The sequence below is a fragment of the Bos indicus x Bos taurus genome, chromosome 7, assembly GCF_003369695.1.
Source record: "Bos indicus x Bos taurus breed Angus x Brahman F1 hybrid chromosome 7, Bos_hybrid_MaternalHap_v2.0, whole genome shotgun sequence".
NCBI lineage: Eukaryota > Metazoa > Chordata > Mammalia > Artiodactyla > Bovidae > Bos > Bos indicus x Bos taurus.
This window is the reverse complement of record NC_040082.1, coordinates 89,276,961-89,303,339: the sequence shown is the minus strand read 5'-3', so window position 1 is coordinate 89,303,339 and position 26,379 is coordinate 89,276,961. Positions and strand designations below refer to the sequence as shown.

General features: G+C 53.2%; 1 protein-coding gene across 8 annotated transcripts in view; it reads left to right on the top strand.

The window, feature by feature from the left end:
• Positions 1–285: 285 nt before the first annotated feature.
• Positions 286–26,379, top strand: part of DOT1L (DOT1 like histone lysine methyltransferase) — a 54,518-nt gene continuing 28,424 nt past the window's right edge. For 5 of the 8 annotated variants that reach the window (XR_003511908.1, XM_027547113.1, XM_027547118.1 and 2 more), the window contains exons 1-7: positions 286–600; positions 10,621–10,664; positions 20,607–20,681; positions 22,982–23,045; positions 23,588–23,816; positions 24,958–25,052; positions 25,500–25,562. Coding sequence is in view for 7 of the 8 variants with exons in the window: in XM_027547113.1 (XP_027402914.1) it covers positions 520–600; positions 10,621–10,664; positions 20,607–20,681; positions 22,982–23,045; positions 23,588–23,816; positions 24,958–25,052; positions 25,500–25,562 (651 nt within the window). In the remaining variant the exon portion in view is untranslated. Of the gene's footprint in view, positions 601–10,620; positions 10,665–20,606; positions 20,682–22,981; positions 23,046–23,587; positions 23,817–24,957; positions 25,053–25,499; positions 25,563–26,379 lie in introns of those variants that run through there. The other 3 variants (XM_027547114.1, XM_027547116.1, XM_027547119.1) reach the window with 3 other exon arrangements.

Below are 26,379 nucleotides of genomic sequence, written 5' to 3'. Positions count from 1 at the left end.
GGGTGTTCCTGTCCGCCAAGAGCGGGTTTCGAACCCTCCATCCCAGGCCTTGCGGGGTCTCCCCGGGTTCCCGCTTGGGGCTGGTGGGGGCAGCCGAGGGCAGCCGAGGACGTGCGTGCGTGCGTGCGTGCGTGCGTGGGAGCGGGAGAGCTCACGGGGCGGGCCGGCGAGGGGGGGCGCGCGAGGCGCGGCGGGCGGGGCAGCGGCAGCGCACCGCCTCCTCGCGCCAGGCCCCCCCGCGCGCGAGCCGCGAGTGGTTCAGCCCGGCCCCCGGCTCATTGTGCTCGTCTCACGCCGGCCCAAGATGGCGGCGGCGCTGGAGGCCCCGGGCCTGTGACCACAAAGAGGGAGCCGGGGGCTGGACGGGAGCGCGGTGGCGGCGGCTGAGGCCCAGGCCAGGCCCCCTCCCCTCAGCCTCCCGCCCGCCCTCCTCCGGCCGTCCGCCCCGCCCCCGCCGGCGGGGCCCCGCCCCTCCCCCAACCGCCCGACTAGCATGGTGCGGCGGCCGCGCGCGCCGACATGGGGGAGAAGCTGGAGCTGAGGCTCAAGTCGCCCGTGGGGGCCGAGCCCGCCGTCTACCCGTGGCCGCTGCCGGTCTACGTGAGTGCCGCCCCGCTCTTCCCCCAACCCCCTCTCCCCAGACCCCCGCCCCCTACTCCCCGCTGCGTTTGGTGGGGGGCCCACCGAGAAACGGAGCGACTCGAGCCCCCAGCCTTCACTGGGACCCCCCATTCCCGCCCCGCCGGATTCCCGGCGGCCGTTTCCAAGCCCCGCGCGCAGGGTGGGCAGCGGGGAACCGGGGCCGGCTGAGGGCGCAGGCTGGGCCACGGAGACCCTACGCCTCCGAGGGGCGCCCGAGCCGGGCTGCCGTTGGTCCTGCGGGGCTGGGGACCCCCGTTCCCGGGGCCTGGACGGCCGGCGGGCTTGCCTTTCCGTACTTTATGATTTGACGTGTAGGGTTTGTCTTTGCTGGTAGTTTATTATTGGCGCTGTCATCGTGCTCAGCTTTTTTATTTTTGAGGACACTCTTTCCTCCTTCTTCTTTCCAGTTGTTAATTTTGTAAATTAGGCATTTGTCTAATTTTGAGTGGCAGGACTGGCTAGAGGTTTGGAAAGGAAGCGTCCTGTTCCCGGATCTTGAGTGGGTGGGCTGGCCGGACCCTTGGCAAGGACGCGTCATGTTCCCTAATTTGAGTGGGTGGGCTGGCCGGACCCTTGGTAAGGAGGTGTCCTGTTCCTAATTTGAGTGGGTGGGCTGGCCGGACCCTTGGTAAGGAGGCGTCCTGTTCCCTGATCTTGTGTGGCCTTTGGAAATGACAAGCTGAACGGAAATTTACACAGGCGTCCGGGTGATTCCAGATATGCAGGGCGCGGGGTGGGCGCCCCGGCTCCTGTCCCCGGTGGCGGCGTGGGTGCGCGTGTCCGTGTCCCAGCGACCGCGCTCGGGCTGGGCAGCGCGCCTTCGGGAGGGAAAGCACAGCGGGCGCGGTGGGCGGGCGCTTTTGGGGCGCCCTTTCGCGCGCTTGGCTTGCGGGGGGACCGGCCTCCACGGGACCCGGTGGGGAAGCCCGCGCGCCCCGCCCCTCGCGCGGGCTCAGTGTGTGTCAGTTTTTGGAAACTGTCGCGGCCAGGGGCGGGGTCGGGACGCTGGGACCGCCCGGGAGCCGACGTTGGCTCCTGGCTCTGGTGCTCCGCGGTTCTCCGAGGTCGGAGGCTTTCCAGCCCGCCGAGCGCACCGGCGCTTTCTATTTTTGCGCTTCCTGCGCCCGGAGGCGCGGCTGAGCCCGGGCTCTGGCTTTTCCGGTTGGGTAGCTCTATGTCGCCCTGGCGTGCGGCCTTAGCAGTGGTCAGGGCGGGGAGACGACCCAGGGGACGGAAACTGAAAGTGGGGAGAACCTTCAAAACTCCAGTTGATCCACCTGCCTCCCTCTCTGCCCCGGTTACTGCACTCGTCTTGTACGAGTACGTTGGCCGGTACATTTTTCAAAATGTAATTTGTTTATCCTCAGTAGACATGAAGTGGTTCACTTGTAGCTCACAGTTGTAGAGTATTTGACAGATCATTGCAGTCAGGCAGCAGAACAATCCCATCAAACCATCTGCTGCCCTTTGGCATCAACTCGCCTCTCGCTTCCTGGGCACCAGTCTCATCTCAGTCCCTAAGGTTTTAGATTTTCTGGAAGTAAAGTAAATGGAGTCAACAATGTGTAGCTTTTTGATTTGGGTTACTTTGGCTCAGCAAAATGTATGTGAGATTCATGCCCTTTTTTGAGAGTGTGAGAAGTCACTCCTTTTCCTTGCTATGCAGTGATCAGGAATAGAGCTGCTAAACAGCCCAGGGCAGGTGAACTTGGATTTTCACCACTTGGGAGAACGCTCTGGGAGTCAGACTGAGGTCTGTGCTGAATGTCTGTTTTAAGAGCATTCTTGCATCTTGGAAATTGGTATTTTTCCAAAATTGGTATTTTGAGTATCAGGAGAATCTAGAAATCCACTGTGACCCAGCACCGAAGCATCTGAAACTAAGATGAAGGTTCATCTGGAGATGGTCCCATTGTTGCCATCACCATCTTATTTTCAGAAGTCTGTTCAGTTCAGTTCAGTCTCTTAGTCATGTCTGACTCTTTGCGACCCAATGGAATGCAGCACGCCAGGCTTCCCTGTCCATCACCAACTCCCGGAATTTACTCAAACTCATGTCCATTGAGTTGGTGATGCCATCCAACCATCTCATCCTCTGTCGTCCCCATTTCCTCCTGCCCTTAATCTTTCCCAGCATCAGGGTCATTTCAGATGAGTCAGCTCTTCGCATCAGGTGGCCAAAGTATTGGAGTTTCAGCTTCAACATCAGTCCTTCCAACAAATATTCAGGACTGATTTCCTTTAGGATGGACTGGTTGGATCTCCTTGTCATTCAAGGGACTCTCTAGAGTCTTTTCCAACACCACAATTCAAAAGCATCAATTTTTCAGCACTCAGCTCTCTTTATAATAAAGTCCAACTCTCACATCCATACATGACTACTGGAAAAACCATAGCCTTGACTAGACGGACTTTTGTTGGCAAAGTAATGTCTCTGCTTTTTAATATGCTGTCTAGGTTGGTCATAACTTTGCTTCCAAAGAGTAAGCATCTTTTAATTTCATGGCTGCGGTCACCATCTGCAGTGATTTTGGAGCCCCCAAAAATAAAATCTGCCACTGTTTCTCCATCTACTTGCCATGAAGTGATGGGACCAGATGCCATGATCTTAGTTTTCTGAATGTTAAGCTTTAAGCCAACTTTTTCACTCTCCTCTTTTACTTTCATCAAGAGGCTCTTCACTTTCTTTCATCAAAGTCTTCTTCACTTTCTGCCATAAGAGTGGTATCATCTGCATATCTGAGGTTATTGATATTTCTTCCAGCAATCTTGATTCCAGCTTGTGCTTCATCCAGCCCAGCGTTTCTCATGATGTACTCTGCATATAAGTTAAATAAGCAGGGTGACAATATACAGAGGTCTGTAACCTTTGTCAGTAAGACATCGTGTGTGTCCAGGTCTCAGTGAGAGCTGGCTTTCCTGTGGTGGACGGGTCTGAACTAGAGAGCGTCTTTCGCTTGCTGGCAGGACCTCACTTGGCAGGGTTCAGGGTGTGCTGCCTGCCTGGCTGGGCGCTCCATCTGAGGTCAGCAGCCATTCCTGGGGTGGCAGTCCCAAGACCAGGCAGTGGGGGGAGGGGGTGTGCCATGGTCAGCAAGCTGCAACCTTCCTAAAGCAGTGCAGTGACGTCTGCTCCCCTCCCGTGTCCCCACTGGGAGATTTTGCTTTCTCACAGGAAGTGAGGGGGCAGAACTTTATTATAAGAGTACATATTTTGTGATGACTCGATGATGAGTACATTAAGAAAATGGGTCACTTCCAGGAGCATAGCCTTTCCAAAGGTCAGATTACTCATGTGACCACACATTCGAAATAACTGAGCTTGCTTGTTCATTGATTCATTCATTCATCCCAGCACCTTCTGGGTATCTCCAGTGTTCCAGGGGGAGCGGAGCACAGTACACAGTGTTCTTGCTTTCAGGAAACTTATGAACGAGGGTTGGTGGGCAGTCTATAAACACAGAGGTGCAATCGAGGTGTGCCCTGGGGATGAGGTCCTGGAGGGTGGGGCTGAGAGAGGAGGGTGAGTGGCTTCTCCGAAGAGGGGCACCCCCAGGAGGAAGTGCAAACAGCCACAATCTTCCACACGCGGAAATGTCCAGCCTCCGAAATGGGTTCTTGTGCAGTTGACAAATAAGAGGGCGTGGTGCAGGGCGAGTTTTGTTCCTTCTGTCACAGAGTTCCCAGATGTCCACTTGCAGCTTATGGCAGCGTTGCTAAAGCAGGATGGCCCTTCTCTTGGTAGAAAACTGGGTCTCAGCTCAGGAGGGAGCAGGTGCCTGGTGGCCGGGCCGGAGGTTGCGAGGGCGGGCAGTAGTCCTTCCCCTCGGTGACTCACAGAGGCCGTGGGTGTGGAGCAGCCTCGGTGTGACTGTCCCTGCCTGCCTCCTCCAGCACATGAGTCTCTGATGAATGCTGAGCCGTCATGCCCCAGACTCGGCTGTGAGTAGTAGCTTAGGTGGGTGGCTGGCTGAGCCATCCCTCCCTATGACTCAGAAAATATTTTCTGCTCTGACCTCTGTGTGCGTGAGTGAGTGCTGACTAATCCGAGCTCAGGTGGAAGTCAGGTTAACCCTCTGACGGCTCTCTGTGGGCGAGGTGACCACTTTAGAGAGGAGGGCATCATCGGAAAAGCCTGGTACCCCGCATGTGGCTCTCAGCTTCTGTACCCTGGTCCCTGACATCCAGGTGTCCTGGAGTAGGCAGGCTGAGTATTCTGTTCCTGGTGGAAGGAGCCAGCGGCGCTGGAACCTGGGGTGTTCACTAGGGAGGAGGTGGCGGAGCTGTGGGCCACCTGCCCCAGTCTTCCTCTGGGAGCCCTGTCCTTTTTTCTTAAACTTTTTGTTTTGAGATAATCATAGATTCTTGTACAGTTGTAAGAAACGAGACAGAGGCACCCCGTGTTCTCTCCTCTCAGTTTCTCCTGATGATGACATCTTTCGAAGCTGCACAACGATGTAATTGTTTCATTGGCCTTGGTTCATCAGGATGCAGTGTTCTGGGGTCCCTGCAGGGTGTGACCGGCCGTGTCTGTGGGTGCCTGGGTCCTGGGTTCCGTTCTCGTCTCCCGAGAGACCCCTCTTGGCCCTCTTTCTCTCTTCCTCGTCTCAGTCCTGGTGCTCTCCCCAGTTTGCGCACCTGTCTCTCCACCGGGGGATAACAGTCTATCCCGTTCTCTTGCTCAGGGCTGTGCCTGGGAGCCTCTTTGGCTCCTTCTCTGTCTCTTCAAGCTGTCCTGCCCTTCCCACCGCCAGGTCTCCTGCTGAAAATGTTCAGAGAAGCCTAAGTCTGTCCGTGTCCTCTGCAGCCTCCCTCGCTGCCCACCTGCCTGACCTCCCCTCCCCACCAGCATTTCTCTTTTCTTCCCTGACTCTTTCTCCACCCATCGTCACTGTCTCAGTGCCTAGCCCAGGGGTGATTAGCCCAGGGGCGGTGTTCCTTGGCACCCCTGTGTTGGACAGGGCCCTCTTCCAGCCAAGGCATGGCCCCGTGAGCTGGGTGGGGAGGTCCGAGGCTCCAGCATCATCGTGTGTGACCTTGGATGGAAAAACCGTCTCTGATGGGCTTCAGTTTGAATCCCCTGAGTTAGTTGTTGGGTCCGTGGCTGAGGCATGGAAGGTGCATTAGTGTTATGCAGGGGGATGGGTGGCCCCTGGTAGAGGAATACTGCCTTTGGAACTGCTGCTGCTTTGCTCCTCAGGGACAGCAAGGGTCGGGGGGCTTGGGATGGGACTCCTCAGAAGGATTTCCCCGTTGCATGGCGGTGCTGGACCTGTTCACAGTGGATTATGTTTTCCCTGGTCTGTGAGTGGCTCCCCGTGGTCTGCTCTGGGCTCGCCCTGGGACTGAGCCAGGCTCCCACCTGGCCGGGGCTGGGCCCACACCTGGTCTGGGTGCAGCCAGGTGAAGAGGCAGGACATGGGAGGAGGGGCCTTGCCGGGTCTTGTGGTTTTTGAGTTTTTTAATAACAGCTTTGTCCTAAGTTCTATGCTTTTTGAAATTTTAAGGAGAGTGAGCCTATAATTTCAAGATACCTTCTTAAAGAGCAAAATTTGAAGTGCCCTTCTTAGTAAATTTATTTAGAATCAAGCTTAAAACTCACCACCAGCAAATCATTTTCATAGCTTATATGGCAACTGAACTTTTTATTTAATTTTTCAGCACTGCTTTATTATAAGACATAGGTTGCAAAAGATAATAAGCTATCTGTATTGTAAGCTGAACAGAATGAGAATCATAGAGTAGATTTGCAGCAGTTTCTTCTGAGGATGGCAAGAAAAATAGACATTTCAACTGCGCCTTTAGATTCAGTCAGGTTGATGGAAACAAATAGCCCCAGGTCATTCACCTTAAAACCTAGATAAAGAAACAAACAATTGGCCAACCGGAGGTGTAGAACTGGTATAGAATTTGAAGGCTCAGGAGACAGTTACAGGTTAACCTGGGGTATCCTCTAATGCACATTAATGAAATCTCCTTTATGTATGGTTGGGAAGATCCCCTGGAGGAGGAAATGGTAACCCACTCCAGTATTTTTGCCTGGAGAATCCCATGGACAGAGGAGCCTGACGGGCTACAGTCCATGGGGTTGCAAAAAGTCAGACACAACTGAGCGACTAATACTTTTTTACTTTTATTTTGTCCAGATAACATTCGTACCACACAGCTCACCTACTGCAGGTGTACAATTTAACAGGTTTTACTGTATTGTGTTACTGTATTCACAGAGCTGTGCAACCATCATATCTAATTCCAGAACATTTCATCCCCTCAAAGGACCTGCATCCCCCCTCCCCAGCCCCGGACAACCAGGAACCCACTGTCTGTGTCTGCGGATCAGCCTGCTCTGCACATTTCCCGTCAGTGGAGTCACACCCTGTGTGTCCTCCTGTGTCTGCCTCTCACTGAGCGTCGTGTTCTCAGGGTCCGTCCACGTGGTAGCGAGTGTCAGCGCTTTTCCCTTTTGCAGGGCCAAGTGATGCTCCTGTGTGTCGTGGGTCTTGAGGCCCCTGGAGAGGCACTCCTTTGGCCTTGGTCCTGGGGTGGCTGGCACCAGGTACCCTGGTGGGGCATTGACAGTGACCCCTGCTGGGGGTGGGACAGTGCTGGAGCACTCAGAGCTGCAGTGCTCAAGGTGAGGCTTGCCTGGACTTTCCAGACCTCAGGCTGGCAACCATGCAGCCACTGGTTGCTCAGGGATCCTGGGTGAGTCCTTCTGCTGACTGGGCCCCTGGAAGGGCCTCCTGTCCTTCCTGACCCTTGCCCTCCTTTCCCATCACGGCCTTGGCCTTGGCCTCAGGCGAGGAGAGTTCTGGTGCTGAGCTTTTGGTCATCTTCATCCCCCATCACCCCAGAGTCCCTCCCTGACAGCCCCTCCATGTGGACCCCGACTGGCGCTACTCTGATCTGAAGACCTGTGGAGCGTGAGAAGCGGCCAGAGCGGAGAGGTTGTGAGAGCTTCCGAGTCATTCAGGTGGTCAGGGCAGCTGCAGGAAGCTGGACAGGCCCTGCAGCGGCATCGCAAAGTCTGAGGAGGCATGTTGTCAACCATTCCCTCCTCTCTTTCTGGTGTTAGAGCTTGGGACAGCTTGAGTACACCTCATCTCAGATGAGACCATGCTCCAGGCCCCGTGTCTTCCCAGGGGCCCCTGCAGGCCCTGCAGGAGGAGGGGTCCTGGACTTGTCCTGGCTGCCTGGGAGCCCAGAGATGGAGCGTGGTCCACAGCTGGGCACACTCCAGCCACATGGCGTGGGCTCTTGAACACGGGCATTCATGGGGCCTTTCACGGTACTCCTTGTTTTGTAGTCTCACGGTGATGACTGGAATCAAATGTTTCTGGTTACTACTGCATCTTCCTCTGGCTCTCAGACTTGTTCTTGCAGGCTGTGCTTCCTGCATATCAGCCTAAACTCAGGCCGTGTATCGGTTATCTGTGGTGTGTAACAAAACAGCCTGAAATTTAGCGACTTGAACAACATACACTGGTGACCGCTCATGGTGTCCGAGGGCAGGAACTGAGGGCTGGCAAGCCAGGGAATCTGGTCAGGTGCCCACAGGAGGCTGCTGTAGACGCTTCATCCAGATGCTGATGGGGCCAGAATTGTGGCTCCCCCGCATGCTGCCTGAGACTCCCCAGTCCACGGGGCGAGTTCCCCTCAGAGTAAGTGTCTCAGCATTGGTGCAGAGGCCCAGACCATCCCCTCCATTCCATGGCTGCCCCACGGCCCTGTGCACTGTCCGTATGAGCTTGTCTCTGAGTGGACCCTTCAGGACAGCGTGGTGGCGTCTCTGCCGTCTGTGCTGTAGGGGCCCGGGGATGCGTGCCAGGGCTGTGGGGACTTGACTTCCTGGATGTTGTTGACCTGTGAGCATCCCAGAGACTCAAGATTTTCCTGCTGAGCTTGGGGGTGCTTTTAACAGTATATCACATCTACTCCCAGGCATTTTGTTGTTACTAGTTTGTTTTTGCCACCTCATGTGACTTGGGGGATCTTAGCTCCCCGATCAGGGATTGAACCCGGGCCCTCAGCAGTGAGAGTGTAGACACCGCCAAAGAATTCCCTGTTAATGGCATTATTGAGGTGTAGTTCCCGCACCATGCAACTCATCTGCCCTGAGCATGCTGTTCCCTGGTTTGTGCACTGGGTGCAGTCATCACTGCTACTAATTTTAGAACCTTCCATCACCCCAGGGAGAGTCCCCATCTCCATCAATATTCCCCAATCCTCCTGCCCCAGCCTCTGACAGCCAGGAACCCACTCCCTGTGTCTCTGGATTGGCCTGTTCTGCACGTTTCCCATCAGTGGAATCACACCCTGTGTGTCCCTCTGTGTCTGCTTCTCTCACTGAGCGTTGTGTTCTCAGGGTCCGTCCACGTGGCAGTGTGTCAGGGCTTCTTTTTGAGGCTGAGTGATGCTCCCGTGAATGGAGGGACACATTTGTTTATTCATTCACCTGTTGGTGGTTGTGTGGGTGATTTCCAGTTTGGGGCTGTGGTTGTACGTGCTCACTTCTTTTGGGCAGACACCCAGAGAGGAATTGCTGTGTCAGGTGGGGCCTTTTTCACCTTTTGGGGAGCTACCAGCTGCCCCCACCGTTCTGACGTTTGCCATGAGGTGCTGGGGCCTGCCGCTCCCACCTGTGGTTCCTCCCCAAGGTGTTGGGTCAGCGGCGGTGATGCCGGGGCTCGGGCACCCCATGCCAGGAGCCGCTGGTCTGTGGGGCTGTCGAGTGCACACACTCCACTTCCCACCCGCCTTGTCTAAGTGAAGAGTTCAGTGAATGTTTACTGCTTCATTCTTGCTAAGTTGGAGGATATTCATGATAGAGGGTTGATTTTGTCCTTTGCCTTAAAAACTAAGACTTTGGACAAAAGGTCACATATTGCAATTAACTATTTACAAACGTCCAGAACAGGCAAGTGCATAGAGACACAGAGTGGATTAGTGTTTTCAGGGGCTAGGGGGAGGCCTGTCTGCTGATGGGGTGATGGAATGTTCTGGAACTAGACAGATGCTGGTTGCACAACCCTGAGTGTAGTGACTCCACCACATTGCACACTCGGAAGCGGGGTCTGTTCTGTGTGAGTTATATCTCAGTAGAGCTGCTGTTAAACACCGATGAGGCTAGGGCCGTGAAAGTGGCTCTAGAGCGTTGAGTTGGGTGGGGCCCTGCCCTGAGACCTGCCCTCGTGGCTTTGTCCATCATGAAGCCAGGAAACGGTGGTCTGGGCTGAGAAGGGCGGTTGCTGTCCCAGGCAGGGCTGGTGGCTCTGGGTCTCTTACCTCACTTCTGGTTTCAGCCTGTGCTCTTCGCGGCCCTCTTCACTGAGGTTGGAGTGAAAGTGTGGCCTCGAGTTACAGACGTCCATGCACACACCCTCACTTGTATTTTTTGGCCATACTGCACAGCATGTAGGATCTTGGTTCTCTGATCAGGGATTGAACCCACGCCCCTTGCATTGGAAGCATGGAGTCTTAACCACTGGAAGTCCTGCCTTGGTTTCTGTGAGGTCTCCAGTTCGCTGGTCGTCAAGACTGCAGGGAGAGGCCAGAGCGACCTGTGATGTGCCCGCTGGGAAGAGCAGCTGGGAGGGCACTGCTGTGACTGGGCAGGATGATAGCTGCTCACCCACTCCCGGTAGTGACAGGACCCTCGTTTCCCATTTTACAGACAGAAGCCGAGGCCTGCAGAGGGTCAGGGACTCAGAGCCAGGCCTGCGGCTGCCCGGCTACAAGAGTGCCCAGGAGAGCCTTGTGGAAGGCGGGTTGGAAGTTAGACTCCGACCCAGCCCCTTCCCTTCTCTGCTGCCTGCTGGGTGCCCCCAAGGCCGGCGTACCCTTTGTGTCAGGGACCCCAGTGCCATGGGTGGGGAAACGAGGTGGGAAGGCCTGGGGGCTAGAGCGCCTGCCTCCTCTGGTTGCCACCGTCACCGAGGCTGGAGGGACAGCTCTAAACCCTATCCCATTGTCTTTCAGGACAAACACCACGATGCTGCTCATGAAATCATCGAGACCATCAGGTGAGTGTGGCACCTGCTGGGGTGGGGCCTGGGGGTGGGGCCTCAGGTGGGCCCCCAGCGCCTAGCCATGCACTCTGACTCTTACTCCAGGCTCCTGGCCCTTGCTTTCGACCCCCACATGTCAGCCTCCCTGTTCCTCTATCCTGGTCCACCTCAGCGTCATTACCATGGAGAACCCGGGGAAACTGTGACTGGGGTCAGGGGTCAGTTGCCTGAGTGTGACCCAGCACAGGGGCTGGTGCTTTGTGAGCTTCCTGTGGGCAGGGGTGGAACCCCCAGTGGCAGTTCCTCACAGGCCCCCTCCCCTTCCCCTCATCACCTACTTTCCTCTCCTGTCATGGGGGGTTGGGTTCGGGCCACTCCTCTCCACGTGAGCCCACCCCTTGTGGAGGGCAGGTGCCTGGCAGGCTGGCCTGGGAGGCTCCAGGAGGAAGGCCCCTGTGGTATTTCTGGTGGGTGTCCTCCTCACACTGGACCTGAGGGTTTGCGATGGCCTCCGGAGTGACCAAGGCTCGGCGTTCTGAGACCACTCTCCTGGCTCTGGCACCTCCCTCGTGCCGTTATATCCTCTCAGATCTGCTGTGGCCAGGCTGGCAGTGCCCTGTGAAGGAGGCCTCATCCTGCCCCGGCAGCCGAGCGGCTCAGCCTCCTGAGCTCCTCTGCTTCATTCTCGGGGCCGAGCCGGGCCTCTGTGTGCTGGAGTGTCTGGGAGACTGAGTGAAGTCTCGTGTGCATCTCACAGGGTGGGCCTGACTGGGGTGGTGCTGAGAATGTGGGATCTACTTTTTTAATGGTGTAATCCACAAACCAGTTGGTTGGTAGAGTAGTGCTACGATCGGCTTAGTTTAGTTTATTTTTAAAGAAGGCTGACAGTTAGGAGGGGCTTCCCAGGTGGCTCAATGTAAAAGAATTTACCTGCCAGTGCAGGAGACGAGGGAAACGTGGGTTCAATCCCTGGGTCAGGAAAATATCCTGGAGGAGGAAATGGCACCCCACTCGTTTCTTGCCTGAAAAAATATCCCATGGACAGAGGAGCCTGGTGGGCTATATAGTTCACGGGATCACAAGAGGGTCGGACATGACAGCGACTAAGCACCCACACGTGTCAGTCAGTTAGGAAGTGAGGCCATGTGGTTAGGCGAGGGGCTCCTAGTTGGCCAGCCTGGGTCCCCTCCCTGCTCCCTTGGGCCAAGTGAGTTCTGGGGGCGGGTTGGCCTGGTTGCCTGCTGCTTCCTGCAGGGAGGGAGTGTCCCTGTGGTGCAGGGCGGTAGGACGAGGTGCAGCTGGCCAGCCGGAACAGGTTCTCTGGAGCCTCCCGGGCCCGGGTCCTCTCTGGGTCTGGCGGGGCCCGCTCCCCATCCTCAAGTCTACAGGCTACTTCAGTCCTTCCCTCTTGTCTCCACAGATGGCTTTTTCTCATTGGTAAAGATGGCAGTCACCTGTTTGTTTCTTTTCTTACCTTTTCATCCTGGAGGATTTCTGACATGCTCAGAGATGGACAGTGTGTATGACGAGCCCACGGGCCCATCACCCAGCCTAGCGTTTGTTTCACCTGTACCAGTGCCATGGGTGGGGAAACGAGGTGGGAAGGCCATCCACTTTCCTCTTCTTCTGTGTGTTCACTGGGACAGTCAAGGTGTGACTGAAGTACAGGAGGGAGACCACCTGTTTGGAGCGAGCATGGTGGCCAGTGTGGATGTGTGGGTGTCCCCTTGTACCTGTGTGAGGAGGAGTCACCCCTGTTTGCCTGGGCCCCCTGTCGGCCCCCTCCCTCCACTTCTGCCCCCGTGCAGCCCGGCCTGCTTTCTGTTGCTGTGGATTACTTTGCATTTTCTAGAATTTTACATTTTTTAAAAATGTGTCAAAGTTTTTCTTTCTTATTCCTGAGGAGTGCACCATTGGTGCATCCTTTCACCAGATGACAGATACGTTTGGGTGGTTTCTGATTTTTGGCAATTGTAAATAAAGCTGTTGTAAACACTCCACGGAGGTCTTTGTGTGGACGTGTCTTCCTTCATCCTGGGTAAATACTTGGGAATGAGACTGCTGGACTGTGCTTGAAGGAAGGCCGACCCCTCCAAGCTGCAGGCAGCCATGCAGGACCGCCCTGTGGCTCCCACGTTGGCAGGGCATGTTAACAGGGTTGTTTCTGCTGGTCCAGTTTGAGTCCTGTGGTGGTATCATTGTGGTTTTAATGAGAATTTTCTTAATAATTAATGATGTTCATCATTTTTTGCCTGCTTTTAAAAAAACTTTTTTAATTATTGAATTTTGAGCATTCTTTGTCATTCTGGCTTATCCTTTATTAGGTATGTGTTTTGTGAATATTTTCTTTCAGTCTGTGGCTTGTCTCTTCACATTCATAAGAGTGTCTTTTAAAGAGCAAATATCTTAAATTTTGATAGAAGTCTAATTTATCAACTTTTTTTTTTAATAGTTTGCCGTTTTTTGCATTCTGAGATATGTGTGCCTAACTTGAGGTCACAAAGATTTTCTGCTGTGGTTTCTGGAAGTTTTATGGTTTAAGTTTTACATTTACATCTTTTTATCCACTTTGAGTAAACTTTTACATGAAGTGCAGAGCATGGGTTGAGGCTTATTGCTTTGCATGTGGGCCTCTCATAGTTCCAGCAGCATTTGTTGATGAAACTGTCCTCTCTCTCTGGAATTTCCTTATCACCTTTGTGAAAGATCAGTTGACAGTGTATGAGGTGATTTGTTTCTAGAATCTCTTTCAGTGCCACTGACACATGGCTCTGTCCTTTAGGCAGTACCACAGCTTTATGGTGAGCTTTGGAATCACAGGAAGTCCTCCATTTTAATTCTTCTTTTTAAATGTTGCTTTGGTTATTCCACCGCCTTTGCATTTCCATGTAAATTTTCAAATCATCCTGTTGATCTTTGCACAATTTATTTAGGAATTGTATTGAATCTGTAGGGCATTTTGAGAGATTTGCCATCACACTTGAGTTTTCCAGTCCATGAACATGGTATGTGTCTCTACTTGCTCAGGCCTTTCAGCTCTTCTCTTGGCAGCGCTCTGGCATTGCAGCATGGAGGTCTTGGACAACCATTTGTTAGATTTGATTTATTCCTAGCTCATTCATGCTTTTGTCACTACTGTTAAGTGGGATTGTGTGTTAACTTTCATGTTCTTTTTGTCTGCTACTTGTGGGTAAAATACAATTGATTTTTGTACGTTAACCATGAATCTTGTGCTCAATTCATCAATTTTTTTTTTTTTTTAACAGGATAAGGATTCTTTATTGAGGACTTGACATATAGATTAGTTCTTGTGCCATGAATAATGTTGTTCCTTTTAATGTTTGGAGGTTTTATCCTACTTTGTAAGTAGAAATCCCTTGCCCATGAAAAAATGTGGCCAAATATTTCTGACTCCTTGAATTATAGCTGCACTTCAAGATCTGGATACACAACAAGTGAAAGGTAGAAAATAATAATGTGCAGTGCGTAACTTAGGCTAGATGACTACTAAGAACACTTGAAGTGAAGTCACTCAGTCGTGTCCGACTCTTTGCGACCCCATGGACAGTAGCCTACCAGGCTCCGCGATCCATGGGATTTTCCAGGCAAGAATACTGGAGTGGGCTGCCATTTCCTTCTCCAAATTCATCAATCTTAGTAGTAGTTTTGTAGATTTCCTGGGACTTGCTGTGGAAATAAAAATAATTGTATCACCTGTTATTTCTTTTTCTTGGCATTATTAAATTGGCTGGGACCTTTGAGGCTGTTTTGTGATAAAGTGGGGGGAGGTTGCATTCTTATCTTTTCCCTCATCTCTGGGGCAGGGATGTTAGATTTAGTCTTCCACTATGGAGGTGACGTTAGCTGTAGTTCCTCACAGATGCCCAGTACAAGTTTGAGAACATGCTCTCCTATTCCTGGTGGCGTTTTCCCTAGGTGGAGCAGTTGCATCAGTTAGATTAAAAAAAAAGAAAAAGGCCATAACTTCTACAGTTTAATACTGAAATACTTATGGATGAAAATGTCATGTGTGGTCTGCTTCCAGATAGCATGGAATGGGTGCAGAAAAGAGTTTGTGGTAAGAGCTCTGAGCCCAGCAAGAGGCTTGCAGCGTCTGCATGCCTTGCCACGGTGAGGTGCTGTCTTCCAGGTTTCTTTCATGTAAAGTTACCGTTTTCCCCATTTTTTTGAAAGTTATTTGTTAATTTTGGGGTCTGCTGGCTCTTCATTGCTGTGAGGGCTTTTTTCCTCTAGTTGTGGAGAATAGGGGGCTCCTCTCCAGTTGCAGTGACAAGCTCCTCATTGCGGTGACTTCTCTTGTTGCGGCGCATGGGCTGTAGGACTCTTGGGCTTCAGTGGCTGCGGCTCCTAGTCTGTAGGCACAGGCTCAGTAGTTGTGACGGATGGGCCCAGTTGCTCAGTGACATGTGGGAGCTTTCTGGATCAGGGATCGAACCTGTGTCTCCTGCAGTGGCAGGTGAACTCTTTACCACCGAGCCACCAGGGATTCCCGTTTTTAATTAATAAAAATCGTGGGGGAAATTCTTGGAGACTGTGCAGAGATCCTGTTTCTTCTTGGACTTTTGCAACTGATAGGATCCAGAAGTAAATCTCACTGTGGAGAACTAGTTACCAGGGCATTCGAAGGGCTGTTCTGTTTTGCTTTCTTCCCCTACCCTGTTAGTCACTGGAGCTTTTCTGGGAGGAAGGGCTGTTCCCCTGTAGGCACTGCTTTCATCCTGTGGGTCCTAGCCCACTTCTGCTGCACCTGCTTTGCTCCTCAGTCGTTCCTGTGCTGGCCTGGGGGGCTCTCTGGATTTGTGCCCCAGCCCCTTGACTTGACCCTGCCTGCTCTCAGCACAGCCTCGCTATCTGGAGCCCCAAGATGCTCCACAGCCATCTTGAGTTTGCTGTGTCCCAGCCCAAGTCAGCCGCTTTCCCAGAGAGCTCTGGTCTCCTCCCCTGGAGAGGAGTTTGTGCTGCTTTTTAGAGATAAAGTTGTTTGTCTTCTTACTGAGTTATAGGGATTCTTAGCATATTGCGTCTGCGAGTGTCCAGTGAGATAGGCATGGCTGACCACGACTTTAATGGCATCTTGATGAAGTTTTTAACTTATCAACTCATTTCTTGATGGTTAGTTGTTTGGGTCATAGCCAGGAATCTTTACCTGCAGAGTCAGGCAGTTAGTCTCCCATTTTTGGGGGGAAGGTCTGGGGTTTTAGGTTTTACATCCAGGTTTTAAGATCAGTTGTGAATTAGTCTTTGTGTCTAATGTGGGTTTGTGTTTATGGGGGTCAAGATTCTTTTTTCCCGATCAACATTCTATCCTTCCAGCCTTATTTATTGAAATATTCCTTGCCTTGGTGCTTTGGTCAAAAATCATTTGTTAAAATTTAGTTTATTTCTGGATTCCATGTCCTGTATGGTTGATCTGTCTGTTCACCTCTCTGCCAATACCATCCTCATTCTTTTTTGCTGTTGGCTGTGCATGGGCTCTGTTGTTGCAGCACGTGGACTTAGTTACCCTGCGACATGTGGGATCTTAGTTCCCTGATCAGGGATCGGACTCTTCGTCCCCTGCACTAGGTGAAGTCTTAACCACTGGACCACCAGGGAAATCCCACCATCACACTCTTGGTTACTGTAGATTCACAGTACATCTCAAATCAAGGCGGTGTGAATTTTGCAACAGTGCTTTTCTAAAAAAAATATGTATTATTTATTTGGCTGTGCTGAGGCTTCAGTTCAGTTCAGTTCAGTCACTTAGTTGTGTCCGACTCTTCGCGACCCCATGAATCGCAGCACGCCAGGCTTCCCTGTCCATCACCAACTCCCGGAGTTCACTCAGACTCACGTCTGTCGAGTCAGTGACGCCATCCAGCCATCTCATCCTCTGTTGTCTCCTTTTCCTCCTGCCCCCAATCCCTCCCAGCATCAGAGTCTTTTCCAATGAGTCAACTCTTCGCATGAGGTGGCCAAAGTACTGGAGTTTCAGCTTTAGCATCATTCCTTCCAAAGAAATCCCAGGGCTGATCTCCTTCAGAATGGACTGGTTGGATCTCCTTGCAGTCCAAGGGACTCTCAAGAGTCTTCTCCAACACCACACTTCAAAATCAATTTGAACTGTATCAATTCTTCAGCGCTCAGCTTTCTTCACAGTCCAACTGTCACATCATACATGACCACTGGGAAAACCATAGCCTTGACTAGACGGACCTTTGTTGGCAAAGTAATGTCTCTGCTTTTGAATATGCTATCTAGGTTGGTCATAACTTTTCTTCCAAGGAGTAAGTGTCTTTTAATTTCATGGCTGCAGTCACCATCTGCAGTGATTTTGGAGCCCAAAAAAATAAAGTCTGCCACTGTTTCCTCTGTTTCCCCATCTATTTCCCATGAAGTGATGGGACCGGATGCCATGATCTTCGTTTTCTGAATGTTGAGTTTTAAGCCAACTTTTTCACTCTCCTCTTTCACCTTCATCAAGAGGCTTTTTAGTTCCTCTTTACTTTTTGCCATAAGGGTGGTGTCATCTGCATATCTGAGGTTATTGAGATTTCTCCCGGCAATCTTGATTCCAGCTTGTGCTTCTTCCAGCCCAGCATTTCTCATGATGTACTCTGCATATAAGTTAAATAAGCAGGGTGACAATATACAGCCTTGATGTACTCCTTTTCCTATTTGGAACCAGTCTGTTGTTCCATGTCCAGTTCTAACTGTTGCTTCCTGACCTGCATACAGATTTCTCAAGAGGCAGGTCAGGTGGTCTGGTATTCCCATCTCTTTCAGAATTTTCCACAGTTTATTGTGATCCACACAGTCAAAGGCTTTGGCATAGTCAATAAAGCAGAAATAGATGTTTTTCTGAAACTCTCTTGCTTTTTCCATGATCCAGCGGATGTTGGCAATTTGGTGTCTGGTTCCTCTGCCTTTTCTAAAACCAGCTTGAACATCAGTAAGTTCACAGTTCACATATTGCTGAAGCCTGGCTTGGAGAATTTTGAGCATTACTTTACTAGCGTATGAGATGAGTGCAATTGTGCGGTAGTTTGAGCATGGGGTCGCAAAGAGTCGGACACGACTGAGCAACTGAACCGAACTGAACTGAACTTGAGCATTCTTTGGCATTGCCTTTCTTTGGGATTGGAATGAAAACTGACCTTTTCCAGTCCTGTGGCCACTGCTGAGTTTTCCAAATTTGCTGGCATATTGAGTGCAGCACTTTCACAGCATCATCTTTCAGGATTTGAAATAGCTCAACTGGAATTCCATCACCTCCACTAACTTTGTTCGTAGTGATGCTTTCTAAGGCCCACTTGACTTCACATTCCAGGATGTCTGGCTCTAGGTCAGTGATCACACCATCGTGATTATCTGGGTCGTGAAGATCTTTTTTGTACAGTTCTTCTGTGTATTCTTGCCACCTCTTCTTAATATCTTCTGCTTCTGTTAGGTTCATACCATTTCTGTCCTTTATCGAGCCAATCTTTGCATGAAATGGTCCCTTGGCATCTCTAATTTTCTTGAAGAGATCTCTAGTCTTTCCCACTCTGTTGTTTTCCTCTATTTCTTTGCATTGATCACTGAGGAGGGCTTTCTTATCTCTTCTTGCAACATAAGGGATCTTCGATCTTCATGGTGACGTGCAGGATCTTAAGTTTTGGTATGTGGGATCTAGTTCCCCAACCAGGGCCCGAACCCCGGCCTCCCCAGCATTGGGAGCACATTCTTAGCCACTGGACCACCAGGGAAGTCCCATTGCTGTTATTTTTAAAAACTATCTTGGCTCTTCTAGATTCTCTGCCCTTGTATGTCAGTTTGAAAATTGGTTTGTCCGTTTCTCCAAAAAAGCCTAACTGAACTTTTTTAGAAGAATCACTTTGCAGTTTAGTTTGAGGAGGAGGTTTAACAATATTTAGTCTTATATTTCACGAGCATTTTTTGTTTGTTTATTTATTTATGTTGCCTTTAATTTTGTCAGCAATGTTTTGTTGTTTTCGGTGTAGAAGTCAAGATCATTCCTAGGTATTTATGTTTGAATGTTATTTTAAGTAACATGTAAAACTTCTCTTGTTCTAAATTCTTTGTTGCTGGCATGTGTAAGTACAGTTGACCTGTATCCTGTGACCTTGCTGAACCCACACGAGTTCTGGTAGCTTCTCCATAAACTCTTCAGGTTGGCCCATGCACTGAATTGTGTGGCATCCCTCCATGAGGAGGATGGTTTTGCTTTTTCCTTCCTGGCCTTTGTGCTGTTGGTCGTTTTTTCCTGCCGTGTGAACGCTGTCCGGGCCCTGTGGTAGAAGGCTGGAGGCCCCAGTCCTTCCCTGCCGTTCAGGTGTGGATGCCCTCCCAAGAAAAGCAGATGTGCTGGAGAAGTGCTCGCCAGAGGTAGTGGTCTCTGCTCCGAAGGCCCGCGGAGAGAGACTGATGACATGGGGACAGTGACTTGGGTTCCCTTGGGTCTGAGGGAGCTGGCACTGCCCAGCCAGCCTTGGGGACTGTGGGTGGGTCTCGCAAAGAGGGGAGCCAGACCCCTCACGTGGGAGCGCTGGCCGCCCAGTGGCTAGGGCCAGTGTGTGTGTCAGAGGGTCCCTGGGGCGGGTGGGCACGCACAGTGAGAGAACTGCCCCTCCCTGCTTTCCAACCCTTGGCCTCCTTGGGCCCCCCTGGCAGAGCCCACAGCAGCGAAGGGACAGCAGCTCCTCCAGCCCTCCCCGCCCCTCCATCAGGTGGAGGGTGGCTCTTTCCAGTCCTGTTTGATGAAAGTTTTTATTGTGAATGGAAACTGATTTCATCACATGTGTCTTCTGCATGTGTTGAGACAATTGTATGATTTTTTTTTTCTCCTTTATTCTCTCAGTGATGTGAATTACAGTGACTAGTTATAGAGTGTTAAACAACCTTCCATTCCTGGGATAAACTCCATTGGAATAAGATGTGTTGTTGACTTCGGCTTATTAACATTTCTAGAGGAGTTTTGTGTTTGCGTTTTTGAGGGATGCCAGGTTAACAGCTGCATCTTTACAAGGCTTTGTCCTCTGGTTTTGGTTGTATGGCAGCGTTGGCCTCCCCAAGCTGGAGAGGGTCCGCATCACCACTCCGCAGTGGTTGGCAGAACTCGCCGGCGCAGCTCTGTGGGCTGGGAGTCTCTTTCTGGGAGAAAGTCACGTCGCTTTCTGTGCTAGGTGTCGCGCTCTTCAGGTGTTTGGCTTCTTGTGTCGGTTTTGGTAATTTGCATCTTTTAAGGAATTTGTTCACTTCTCCTAAATTGTTGAGTTTATTGACGTGCCATTTTTCGCGGTATCCCTGATTTTCCTTTTATTCCCTGTAAGCTCTGTCGTGATGACTCTTCTTTCACAGTTTTTCTCCAGATTGTATCAGGATCCAGTCAGGGTTCCACCTTGGGATCAGCAGATTCCCCCTCCATCTCTTTTTCCCCCACTGCAATATTTTTTGTTTTCATTTTTTGTGGGGGTGATCTCAGTCCCTGTCCAGGCATTGGATCCTGGCCCTCAACAGTTAAGGCACCGAGTCCTAGCCGCTGGGCCACCAGAGAAGTCCGGTGGTTGAAGAAACCCTGTTATTTGTCTTGGGATTAGTTCATTCTTCAAATAATCGTTCCCTTTTATTTCTGGTGGATGCATTGCTTTTCAGACTCTCTGATTTAAGCTGATTGGTGTCCTAGACCCTGTAACACGTTAAATCCATTGAGCTCCCAATGGCCAGCGTTGTTTAAACGCGAAGCAACATGAAACTTGTGTAATTCGTAAGGACAGCATCCTCCTAAGACCATGTCTTTACATTGTTTGTTTTGAAGTCACGCCCCCCTTCAATCTTTCACATTTTGAGTTGAGTAGCCAGAATGTTTTGTTTTTGTATTTGCAGAGTCAACAGTGTTTGAGAACAGCATTGAGAGTACAAGATAGAGCACTAATTCTAGTTTCCTTTGCGTTTCAGATGGGTCTGTGAAGAAATCCCGGATCTCAAGCTTGCTATGGAGAATTACGTTTTAATTGACTACGATACCAAAAGGTAAGCGGAGTTGTGCCGGGGCTGCATCTCCACCGGGGACGGGCTCCATGTGTGTGGACACAGGCTAAATTTAGACCTTCCTCGACACTGCAGGCTGATGGGAAGTTTCCTTTTAGACTTGGCCATAGCCAGCACGGAGTTATTTTGGTAGGAAATGTTTATCAAATATTGGCAGAGGCTGTCGGAGTGAGGACATAATTGGAAAGTGGGATCGACGTGTGTAAAGCTGGAGTTGCTCTCTCCACGGCAGCGACTGCTGTCGCTGGCCTAGCTTCTCAAGCCTCGGTCCCCAGCTCCAGCCAGGTCTCATATGGTTTTGGCTGCTCCCTGCAGTTTCCTCAGGCACATCCTGGATCTCCTAGAAAAGTCCTGTGGGTGGGGAAGGGCGAGGCCGGGTCTGGAATGCCTGCCTGGAATTCCTTTTTGTTTTTCTTTGAGAGACTCTCCTGCCTCTTTCAGCTCTTGGCAGGCTCGCTTTGATCGCTCACAGACTGTGGGCCTAGGTGACTGCTCTTGACAGAGAAGGTGGCCCCAAGGTGCCTGCAGGCCCCCGCGCAGGCTGAGTGGTCTCACTCCTGTGTCTGGAGGACTTGCCGGACTCAGTCAGCCCTAGTCCCTTCCCCTCACTGCCCACCTCCTCCCGGTCCGATAATTGGCACAGGTGGCTGTTACGGGTTCAGGTGGCTGGGTGCATGCGTCGGCCCTGACTCCAGGGTGCAGGTGCCTGTGGACGCTAACCTTGAACGTCGGTCTTGAGATCCACACGGTTCACATTTCCTGGTGGTCAAGGGCCGAGTGCCTGGTTCAAGCAGTGGAGTGTTGAGAGGTGCTTCTGCTTCAAGGTGCTTGCGCAGAGAGGGGAAGTATCGAACCTCCTAAGCAGACTGAAAGGATTCCGGGTTGGGAGAGGGCAGGCGCAGTCTGGTGGCGACTTGCTACCCCCCGCAACCCAAGTGACCTCAGAGTCCTGCCCAGAGCAGGGGTCTGTGAGGGCAGGGCTGGCACAGCGGGGCCCAGGTGCCAGGTTCCTCTGAGCCTCCATGTGTGTGCATTCTCCCAGGAGAAGGTATGCCAGGGTGTAGTCAGGGGCTCTGATGGGGACATGGAAACTGGAGCACAAGGAAGGAATCTGGGAACTAGTGCGTGTTTTCTCCCTGAGGACAGCCAGATCGGAGTGTTGGCACTTGCCCTGGCTGCCCACTACTGGCCTGTGTTCCCAGGGTCCCTTTTGGGCTGGCATTGGGCTGGACTCCTCCCTGAGCATACAGTTAGCTCCTCCAGAATGGGTTTCCCACCTCATCGTGTCAGCCTGCTTCCGGCATATTAGAGCTGTGTGTCCCCTCGCTGTCTGTGTGGGGTTTCACTGGCCTCGCCCACGTCTGCTGTTTCCCGTTATCGAGGTCTCTGGCTTTTCAGCTTCTGCTGCTATTCTCAGATTGACGTGCCATGTGGTTACAGGTCCGTTTAGATCCCTTTGCTTCTGTTAGAAAAGGAAGCGCACTTAAGCTCTTGGGGTCCATCCAGGGTCCAGGGTCGAGGGGTCTTGATGCAGGTTGAAAGAGGCTGTGGGTGGGTGCCCCCCCTCCATGTCTCTGCATACATCTCAGGGGTCCCTGGGCTCTTGGTGCTCACTGGGGAGCAGCTATCTTGCTGCCCAGCATGTGGGTGGCGTTAGGAGACACACCCCAAGTGACCGCCCCCTCCTCCGTGCAGCACAGATGCCGGGGTAGACCCCTCGTGCGGTGAGCATTGAGCCGCTCAGTGCGGGTACTGACAAACATGGATGCCCCAGATACCCTCTGGGAGAACCCGGGTTGGGGGTTTCCATTGAACACTACCCCCTGATGTGGGGAGAAGCCGAGTTGACGACTCCCTCACTGGATCTCTGACGCGGACGCTTGTATCTGGGCGAGTGTCAGCAGTTCACACTGTTAGGTAAATGGAAGCCACACCAGCAGGAAGGCGGGTGTTGACCTCTGTCTGCAGGGTTGGGGTGTTGATTATCGTCCCCTCCCACCCAACTAGCAGAGCCGGGAGCCCTCCCTGCCTGCAGTGGCCCTTGGCACCCAGCTGTCCCCCAGCCCTGGGGCAGCGGGACTTCCTGCATCTACAGGTAGGGGTGAGGCCAGTCTTGGTCTGCCTGCCTTGTTCTGTGAACAGCTGTGATGCTCATTCCTCACCCGAGCCCTCAGGGCACAGTGAACTGAGGCTCCCTCCCCATGGCCTCTGCCCCCTCCCCTGAGGCCTGGTGGCTTGTTCTGAGCCCAGCGGTGACCAGTGCCTTCCCTTGCTTGTTTTAGCTTTGAGAGTATGCAGAGGCTCTGTGACAAGTACAACCGGGCCATCGACAGCATCCACCAGCTGGTAGGTGGCCTTCACCCTCACCTCGGACCTGTCTCATCATCTTGGCCCCCCGAGCTGTGGTTCAGGCCCCCTCCTTGCCCATCAAGTCATGGTGTGGGGTCTGCAGTGTCCCAGGGTGTGGACCCTATGGCCCGGGGCTGGAACTGTGTTGATGCAGATGGCTGGGGCTGAGCTGGCCACGTTGCCTGCCAGGCGATCCCAGCCCTTGTGGATGCCCTGGGAGCCGTGCTGAGCCAGCCAGCGACAGGGAACCTTCCTGGGGCTTCTCCTCCATGGGTGCTCTGGGTGCCAGGACAGACCAGCTTGTGGGGAGAGCAGTGCCAGGGAGCTTGCTCTGCCCAGGTCCCAGCTGCACGTGCATGCATGCACACCCCCACACATCTGTACATGCACACATTCCATCTACACACATGCATGTAGGTTCACACCACTGGCACACACACTCAGGCTCACACACGCTCCTGCGCACTCGTGTCCCCACTGAGGTGGGGCAGCGGGCTGGGTGGTGTGGCCCTGCAAACTGTGTGTGTGCCCTGTCACAGTGGAAGGGCACCACACAGCCCATGAAGCTGAACACACGGCCATCCACGGGGCTCCTGCGGCACATCCTGCAGCAGGTCTACAACCACTCAGTGACCGACCCTGAGAAGCTCAACAACTACGAGCCCTTCTCCCCAGAGGTGTATGGGGAGACCTCCTTCGACCTGGTCGCCCAGATGATCGATGAGATCAAGATGACCGAAGATGACCTGTTCGTGGACCTGGGCAGTGGTAGGTGGGGGCTCTTCCCCCCTGCCCCTTTCCCTGCTCCTTGTGCTTGCAGGATGGCCTCCTCATGAGGAGAGGTTCCAGGGGCTGGGGCCTGGCGGGCGCCCGTGGGTGTGCCATGTTGCCTGAATGAAGAAGCCATGGGCCACATTGTCCTGGTGGGACTGTGCAGGTGACAGGCTGCCCAAGGGGCTCCCTGGCCTGTGGTTGGGCTGCTCTGTCAGGAATCCCAAGCACAGCACTCTGGGGTCGCCACTGCTCCCAGTAACCTACTCACAGACCCCAAGGTCCCGTCCCATATGGCGTGGCCTCCACACTTGAGAAGGGCTCTGCAGATGGACAAAGGTGGCTTCTCTGGTGGCATTGTCATTGGCTTAAACTCTGAAGTGTACAATTCATATTCTAATAAGCGTACACACGGTTGAAGGTTATTTCTAGAAAAGACCGTGTGTCAGAAGGCTTATGATTTCTGAAAACTGCCGGCCTCCTCAGACCCCAGGTCCCCTAGCTTCTCCTGTCCCCCGGGAGGGACCCCATGTTCTCTCCCTGTTTACCCTATGTTTCCAAATAGAGGCTTGTTTCCATAATTGGACTCTGTTCTGTTCAAAATGGGAAAACTTGGGGCTCCTGACACTTTATTTAAAGTGCATGTGGCCTGAGTTCAAGCAGGAACAGTTTCAGAAGCCTCCTTTGTCTGTGAGCTGAGTGTCCATAAATCCTGCCGTGTCCTGCGGGCGTGTGCCGTGTGAGGTCTCCCGCCACCACTCTGGGCCGCTCCTGACTCAGGTGGACGGTGGAACATGGTTCATTGGTTGGGGGGGGCTTCCTCCCAGGGGTCACTGTGCCTCGAAAAGGCGTGTCCGCGTGTGCACAGTGAATGCCCCGTGGGGCCGTGGACCATGGCAGGTCCCAGTTGGGTGGCCATAGAGCATCTTCTTTGTGATGAAATGGAGCACGGCTGGGTTGGGGGTAGGGGCGGTGCTCAGCCCATGGCCTGGGGCATTTGAACACATTCTGTGACCCCAAAGGACACTCGGGGACTTTCGCCAAGAGGCCATGGCCTCTGCCCAATGATCTTGTTGTCATGGCCCCAGCGGCTGGGTGTGTCCTGCTGTGCGTCTGACCCCTGTCTCTCCCCCTGAAGGAGTGGGCCAGGTTGTGCTGCAGGTTGCCGCGGCCACCAACTGCAAACATCACTACGGTGTAGAGAAAGCTGACATCCCAGCCAAGTACGCGGAGGTGAGTGGCCCTGGGCCCTGGACGCAGCCACACCTGTGTCACTTTTGTTTCCAGCCTTGGTGTGCAGCGACCTGCAGGATAGGGGGCAGTCTGTGCTGGGGTTGAGGGAAGGTCGGGGAGGGGGTCCTTGCTTCATGTGTCCCTGAAAGACTTGCGGCCGTGTCCCCTGGTTCCCCTGGCGCTGGGGCTCAGCTGGCATCACCCTTGTGCCAGTATCTGCCGGGGGTTGGGGTAGGGGAGGCAGCAAGGTCTGAGGAGTGCGCGTCTCAGTGGTGGTGTCGCCATGGGAAACCGTTTAGAGTTTGTGGTTTGCACGCCTGCCCACTATGGTTCCCTGCGGTCAGGCTCCTTTGCCGAGAATCCTGGAGCGGGGCGGGCATGGGGAGGACAGGGGCGCCCTCCTGGCCACCGGGTCCCTGACGGGCTGTCTGGTTTGGCTCTTTGCAGACCATGGACCGAGAGTTCAGGAAGTGGATGAAATGGTATGGAAAAAAGCATGCAGAATACACAGTGAGTGCCATCGCTCCATGCCCCCTCCCCGGCTAAGGGTGCAGCCCCGCCCTCTGCGCCGCCTCCCCTGACCCGCCGCCCCTCCTTTCCCTGCCCGGAGCCCCCTCCCCACCACTTTCACTGCCTCCTGGCCACCTGCCGCCTCCTTTCTGTGGGCCTTGTAGGCAGTCGACTCCTCCGGCCCCGCACTCTGCCCCACTTCTCTTCCTCGGGCACCCAGCGGTGCCTCGGGAGCACTGGCTCTTTCAGGACCACGTGTGGGGGCGGTGGGGTGTGGGCTGGCCAAGGGCATCTTTCTCGTGCTTGCCCCCTGCCCACAGCAGTGAGGCCCCACCGACGAGCTGGCCTGGTGCCACTGCCCCTGTGCCCCTCTCCCTGCATCTGTCAGCTCGGCCTTCACTGCCGAGGTTCTCTGGGTCTCGCTCCTGGATCCTGATGTTCTGGCCTCTCTCTGCTCCTCTTGCCCGGGTGTCCAACTCCATGTTCTCAGCTCCAGCGCGTCTCTGTGCCCAGGGCTTTGACAGCCACTGCAGGTTTCAGTGGCCTGTGGACATAGGGCTGCCATGCAGCCTCCATCTTCAGGACTGTGGCCGGGGCATTTCAGGGGGAGGGTCCCAAACCGGCTCTTCAGCACACACTTCACTTCTCGTCCCAGGTCCCCCAGGGCCCCAAGCTCCACCTGGCTGCGATGTGGTCTTCCTGGTCCCTCTGAAGGTTCCTGACATTGCTTGTGTCTTGCTCTTAGGGGTCCTGGGGGACAGGGGGCTATGGGGCCAGAGCTAGCATTCCTTGTTGCCTCAGGGAATAGAATGGTGCG